At 49.1% G+C, this 7,302-nt stretch overlaps 1 protein-coding gene across 1 annotated transcript in view; it reads left to right on the forward strand.

Moving 5' to 3' along the window:
• The window catches only part of ME1 (malic enzyme 1), a 161,719-nt gene that overhangs the window by 145,146 nt on the left and 9,271 nt on the right, over window positions 1-7,302 (forward strand). The window contains exon 13 of the mRNA XM_003801301.3: window positions 7,011-7,109. Coding sequence (XP_003801349.1) covers window positions 7,011-7,109 — 99 coding nt within the window. The remainder of the gene's footprint in view (window positions 1-7,010; window positions 7,110-7,302) is intronic.

Below are 7,302 nucleotides of genomic sequence, written 5' to 3' on the forward strand. Positions count from 1 at the left end.
AGCAACTTCCAACTCCTGGGCTCAAGCGAGTCTCCTGCCACCACCTCCCAAGTCACTGGGATCACAGGCACCGGCCACAATGCCCAGCTATTTTTTGGTTGCAGCCGTCATTGTTATTTGGTGGTCCTGGGCTGGATTCAAACCTGCCAGCTCAGGCGTACGTGGCTGGCACCTTCGCCGCTTGAGCCACAGGCGCCGAGCCATCTTTTCTTGTTGATACACTTGAGTTCTGTGAAGATTCTGCTTATTAGCCCTTTGTCACATTTGTAAAATGCAAATATCTGTTTCCATTCTGAAGGTAATCTGTTTGCCTTGTTTTTTGTGTCCTTAGCGGTACAGAAACGTGTAAGCTTGATCCCATTTACTTATTTTTGTTGTTCCTACAATTGCCAATAAGGTCTTATTCATAAAAATCTTTCCTCCAACTAATATCATTAAGAGTCTTTTCCACACTTTCTTCTAGAGTTCTTATATTTTCATGTCTTAGATGTCAATCTTTTATCCAGTGTGGGTTAATTTTTATAAGCAGGAAGAGGTGAGGTCCAGTCTCAGCCTTCTACATGTAGCTGACCAGGATTGCATTAAATCTAGAGATTGCTTTGGGTAGCATAGACATTTTCACGGTGTTGATTCTTCCCGGCCATGAGCGTGGTACGTTTTCCATTTGTTAACATCCTCTGCCTTTTCTTTTCTCAGGGTTTCATAGTTCTTCCTGTAGAAATCCTTCACATCCTTTGTTAGGTAGATTCCCAGGTATTTCATTTTCTTTGAAGCTAGTGTGAAGGTAATCGTGTCTGTTATTAGATTCTCAGCTTGACTGTTATTGGCGTATCTGAAGGCTGCTGGTTTGTGGCACTGATTTGATGTTCTGATATGTAACTGTACTTCTTGAAGCTCCTGCTTGTACCTGGCTGCTTGCAGCATTCTTGCCTTCATTTTGGCTCAGCCGGGTTGACTGCAGTGTGTCTCGGAGCTGCTCTGTTTGAATGGAGATGAACGGGGTCGATGTCAGTCTGAAGGGTGCGTCTGAGTCTTGGGTGATGCTTGGGGACTTCCAGCTGTGATGTCCCCCAGCAGGGCTTTCCCGTCTCAGGTCTCTTCTCCAAGGTACAGGATTCCTGTACCTTGTGTGTTTGCCTGCTTCGTGTAGTCTCACAAAGAAGACAGCAAGAAATAGAAAGAAAAAAAAATTAAAGAGAAGAAAAAATAATAATAGTACTAGGCTGGGCGTGGTGGCCCACACCAGGCTCCCCTCTCTGAGGTCTGGGGTGCCAGGATCTCTGGAGGTGAGGCACTGGAGACCAGCTTGAGCAAGAGCAAGATCCCGCCTTTACCATGTAAAGGAAGACAATCAGCTGTGCACCCTGCGTGGACCTGCAGTTCCAGCCACTCAGAGATCTGAAGCAGGAGGGTCCCCGAAACCTGGGGGTTTGAGGCTACCTGAGCCAGGCCAGTGCCATGGCACTCTAGCCCAGGCTCCAGAGTGGGATTATGTCCAACCTCCCCAGAAAACTAAACAAAACTAAACAATGACAGCAGCAAAAAAAGTATTTTGGTTGTCTAAGGGAATTATGAGAGAAAGATAGAAAAATGAAAAAATATCAGAAGGAGGGAGGGAGGAAGAAAAACAGTAAGAAAAATTTGACATTTAAAAAACATACGTATATTGCACAGACACCTGGTGGCGCCCCAGGATTAGGAAAAGAAAAAGCGACTTTTTAAGGACACGGTGGCACTTCTGGGCTGGAAAGAGACAAACCCACGTCCTCTTCTGTTTGCGGTGGGGGCAGGAAGCTGCTAGCTAGTTGCCATGGACACCCACTCTCATTTTTTCCGGATTTTTGGATTTCTCTGATTTCACTCTGGGTGGTATCTGGAGAGTTGATTCCTCTCAGGGGCAGGAGCCTGAGTCCCACAGCTCACCAGGCTCTGGGGACCCTGTTGTCCCCATGGCTCGGGACGGCTCCTGTCATCTCCATGCTTTGGGCGCAGGCCTGGCGGGGTCAACTCTGTGGGCTGCAGGGGTGGGGGGAGATGTTGTCTGAGCCCCGGTCGCAGGTCAAGGCCTCAGTCCAGCCTCCCACCCCCAGGCCCCTAAGTGTCAGGGTGTCCAGGCCTCCCAGCCCCAGCCTCCCCCTGCCAGTTACCCCACAGGGTATAGTGTGGGGTGAAGGGAATCCCCAGACTCAACCGGGTGCAGGCTCTGTCCCACCGCTGCTCCCACATCTATCTCTGCGCAGGCCTCCCACCCTATTGGTCTCACTTCATTGAATTGGCTCCTGGTGTGCTGTGAGCTGTCCCCAGTGCCATCACAATGCTCTTTCTGGACAGGACCATGCAGATGGAGGTGGCTGAGGTCCCCTCTCCCCAACCTTACTGAGAAGTTGCCCCCAGTCTTTTAGTGACAGGTCTGGCTGGCTCTTCTTGACCTTGTGGGTCATGGCTGTGTTTAGTAAAGACCTCAATATTCAGTTTTGTTTCCAGTTGTATTTTGCTCTTGAGAGCTTTGTATTTTAAAAGACTGTGTTGTTTCTGAAATCGTGAACTCCAGTAGCACCTAGTGCGAAGCCAGGTGCAGTGCAGAAACTTTGTACCTACCTGTTGAGTTGTAATAAATACAACTAGCCATATCTCTGTAAGGAGAATAAACTCAGTAGCACAGAGGCTCACTGCCAGAGAGCCCCCAAAAGAGGAAAGTCCTTCTGATCTAGATAGTATTTTCTAGTTAACGAAGGAACATATTGAAGATCTAAGGTGGATTTTTTTATCTGGCAGCCCCAAATTTAACCACTAGGATTACTGTCAAAAATACTCATTAGACCTCTTATAGAACTAGAAATCTCACAGGTTGGCACCAGTCCTAAAGAGGATCTCTGGACAGTGTGGACAGTCTCCTGGCCCTCTGGGGACAGCTCATGGAGCTTCCCAGGTCAGCCCCCAGCCCAGTGTGGTCTCTAGTGCAACCAGACAGCAGATGCCTCACTCCCTGGTCCCACGGAGAGACAACCCTGGGCCTCCTGTCCTCGCCCCAGTCCTCCAAGTCACCTGCTGGTGTCCTCCTCTCATGCACTTTGCTCCACCCCTGACTCGTGCCCAGAGGACACTTGAGGTGATCATCTTGGACAGCAGCATCTGGAGGAAACTTTGATTCCCTTAAGTTGCTGGATAACTGAAAACCCAGTTGCCTTAACGTTGTCAGAACAAAAGAAGGGGGATTATGTGAAATATCGTTAGAGAACCCAGAGCACATCAAAGCAGCGAATGGTTTCTGAGTGTGATTCAGCAGACAGGAGCCAGACTCTTGTAGAACCCTCCCTGCACCCCACCAGTCCTCATACTCAGGAGGGCCCCCAGCTCCGACTCCTGCCTCCTGGCTCTGCCCTGCAGGGGACGTGGCCAGCAAGGTGCAGGTGATTCTTACCCACTCAGCCATCCCTGACCGTCCCTGGTCTTTCCAAGGTGGTGTTTGTGGCCTGGAAAAGTAGCTCACACCTGCAGTCCCATCACTTAGAGAGACCAAGATGAGAGCATCACCAGAGCCCAGGAGTTTGAGACCAGACTGGGCATCATTTAAAGTCCCCTGTCTCTGCCAAGAATTAAAACACAAACTGGATGTGGTGGTGCATGCCTGTGCTCCCAGCTGCTTGGGTGACTGAGGCGGGAGGGTCACCAGGGCCCGGAGCTGGAGGCTGCAGTGAGCCTTCATTGCACCGCTGTGCTCCAGCCTGGGTGACAGAGCAAGACCCTATCTCTAAAACAAATTTTTAAATAAAAAAATAAAATGACACTTGTGTAGAATTGTAGAGAAGAAACAATGATGTCGATGCTGTGTGCCAAGAGGGAAGAAGTTGAGAGTCTGAAGTTGATTGGCTGCAGAACTGGCCTCCAAATGAAAGAGCCAATGAGCTGGTCCAGGGCGGGGCAGCTCTCGCCCCACACTGCTGTCCTGGCTTCTGCTCTGCAGGCTGCCTGCCTGTTCTTTCTAAAATGAAACAGCTGAGGTTCATTGAACACTTATTTGACGGACACTGGTAAATTCTTTGCTGGGATCTATTTCATTCAATCCTAGGAATTAGGAATTATTATTTGTCTTATATTACTGTTGGGAAAACTGAGGGTTGGAAAGGTTAATTTATGTGCCTAAGTTGTAGCAGCTGGTGACAGACAGGACTCAAACATAGGTCCACCTCACACCACTGCCCGAGAGGTGGCCACTGCTCTGTTACCCGCTGTGAACATCACAATATTAGATGCCTCTAAAAGGTTTTGCTTTAACCTCTAAGAAATTCCCATTGGTTTAAATCTGCCACAAATCTTTTGCGGGAAGTCAATAAGTAACAAGATTTTTTTGAAAATCCTTTTTTGATTTTTTTGATTTGTTTCAGTTTGATGGAGAATTAACATAAAATGGTTTTATTTGGCCCCAACCATTGTTTTAAATAATTCCCCTCAGATTTCCCTTTTCTTTCTTTCTTTATCTTAATGGCATTTCAGTAAAATCCCATAACTCTTGGTTTACTACTTCTTTTAACAAGGGTTAAGGAAGTGGCCCGTAAGTGTGAGGCATTATCTGAGTGCTGGGTTCTGTCCATGAACAGTGATTAAACAAGCTCAGCTCCCAGTGTTTCTCCCAAGTTCATGGCCCGGCATGTCGGCTGCCGGCAATAGCAGGCAGGGAAGACCCACTCCTCTTTCCTCTTGCTCCCAACGCCGGCACCTGGAGGAACTGGGGAGAGTGTGTGGTGAGACTCTGGAAAGCCTGCCCGTGCCCCTTGTCCTGCCTCACCTCTCCCACGCCTGGCTCTGGGAAGCGTGTGGAGCAGGGCAGACATCCCTGACTGTTTACAGGCGTCTGTGGCGAGGACACGTGTGGGAGGCCACAGGACCCTGACGTGGGAGGACTGGCTTCAGCTCAGCCCCCTTACCCTTCTTCAAGTGACCTTGACCATGGTCACTCGTGTGTCCACCTCAGCCCCACTGATGGGCGTGCAGACTGCTGTGGCCACACTCCTGGGTCCGCTGTCCCTTCCCATTCTGTTCTCTCTGTGTGAGTCTCACCAGGAGCTGCTCAGCCTCACGGGATGCCTGTCAATTCTCCTTCTCAGGAAGGGTTGGCATATTGCAGGGAGACTGGAAGAAAAAGCCACTGTGTTACCCTCCAGGCCAAGTCCCCATTCCAGCGCCTTGCCCCATCTCTCCCCAGCCCCATCTGCAGGGCAGGCTGGCTGTGGTCATGGGCGTGCCAGGGGGACGGGCGCCACCTCTCACACTCTCAGAGAAATGGAAGCCCCCCTCCGCCCCGTGTGGTGGCTTCCTGATAATGGGGAACGCTTAATGTCCCTTGGTCCTGAAGTTTAGGGCCCTACTCACCAATTCTGAGGCAAAGCAGAAATTTTACTCAATTTCCTATTACAAAGGCAAGAAATCAGTGAATTTATACAGCGTGTCTGTCATAAAATTGGGATCGGTGCTCTGCAGGAATATGTCCTAATGTTTTGTATGATCTGTAAGGGAATATCAAGTAACAGTTACACTAATAATTTTGTCTCCCCGTCCCTGCCCCCACCATGCTTCTGCCTAAAGGCCCTTGCCCAGAAGTCCTCCGTCAGCCATGAGTTTAACCCACACTCCTTCAGCACTGATGACACCCCAATCCTTACTTCTCTACCCAGACCCTCTGCCTCCCCATTTCCTGGGCCCTGCTCAGACTTTCCCGCCTGTGGCCTGCCTCCGTCTCTGCCCCTTCCCTGTTTGTCTAACCCCTGGTTCTCCCGTAATAATTCTGAACTCTAGCCCCTCTATACCGTGGAGGCTTCTGTAGGTGCCTCTTCCTCTGAAGTTCTTTTTTTTTTTGTAGAGACAGCGTCTCACTTTATCTCCCTCGGTAGAGTGCAGTGGAGTCACAGCTCACAGCAACTTCCAACTCCTGGGCTTAGGCAATTCTTCTGCCTCAGCCTCCCAAGCAGCTGGGATTGCAGGCACCTGCCACAATGCCCGGCTATTTTTTTTGCAGTTTGGCCAGGGCTGGGTTTAAACCTGCCACCCTTGGCATATGGGGCCAGCGCTCTACCCACTGAGCCACAGCCTCCCTGTTCTGAAGTTCTTGAGACTCACATTTCACCTTTAGCCCAGGCTGTCTTCTCTTTTTCTTTCTGTATCTATTACCTCCCTGAATTACAAATCTCTGAATAACAGGAGCTTTGTTTTCACTTCTCTGCAGTGTGACATGTGTGCAGAGTCATGTATTTGCTGATGGCGACAGAACAATATTTTGGAAATAATTTCATGATTTAAAAACCTAAAAGACATTAAGAGATAAATGAAAATATTTTGATTATTCAAAATGTTGGAATCACACCCTCTTGGCATCCACGTTTCTCTTAGACAAAGGTGCACCCATTATATATCAGCTGCTTCAGATTCAGCTGCTCCAGAAACTTAGGCGAAGCCTTAGGGCTGCAGAGACTTCTGGGTGGCCAGCTCAGTAAACACCACCACTTGATTTGGACTAGTAATTAAACATGTGCTCGGGGAGCAGGTTGGCAGCAGTGAGTGCTGGGGCTCCTTAGTGATTCAGATAATCCACAGTCTGTGCAGACTAAAGTCCTGCTCGTAACGTGACTCTTCTCTCAGCCTGCTGCCCCTGCACTAGTCGGCGGGGGTGAAGGCACACTCAGCGTGCCGTAACCGCCCTCTACCCTCTTCCTCTTCCTCTCTGTCCCCCAAATACGTCACATGGAACATGTCCAGTGTTTCAAGGTGCAGTAGAAAAAGAAGTGGACTAAGGGCACCCCTAATTCTCATCCCGTATTCCTCACCGGTTTTGTGATCCCAGTAGTCACTATGCCTCTCTGGGCTCAGGTTTTTCCCTGATAGACGGGCAGGTGAAACTCTATGGGCAGGTTAATGTGACCGGTTTCTGCACGTGACCATTTTGTGTGGCTGACTCTGCGGAGCCACCGCATTGTATGGTATGAAGTGTAAACTGTTCTCTTCTTTTCCTTTTCAAGGTTATAGCTCAGCAAGTGTTAGACAAACACTTGGAAGAGGGCCGGCTTTATCCCCCTTTGAACACCATTCGAGATGTTTCTCTGAAAATTGCAGAAAAGGTAAAACCAGGCTTTTCAAGCTTCATTATTTTTCCTTTCATCTCTTGCTAAATGTTTTTATTTTGAGACAGAGTCTCACTATGTCACCCTCTGTAGAGTGCTGTGGTGTCACTGCTCATAGCAACCTCAAACTCTTGGGCTTAAGCAATTCTCTTGCCTCAGCCTCCCAAGTAGCTGGGACTACCGGTGCCTG

This window comes from Otolemur garnettii, unplaced genomic scaffold (genome assembly GCF_000181295.1).
Source record: "Otolemur garnettii isolate 467f Iridium unplaced genomic scaffold, OtoGar3 scaffold00205, whole genome shotgun sequence".
NCBI classification, from domain to species: Eukaryota; Metazoa; Chordata; class Mammalia; order Primates; family Galagidae; genus Otolemur; species Otolemur garnettii.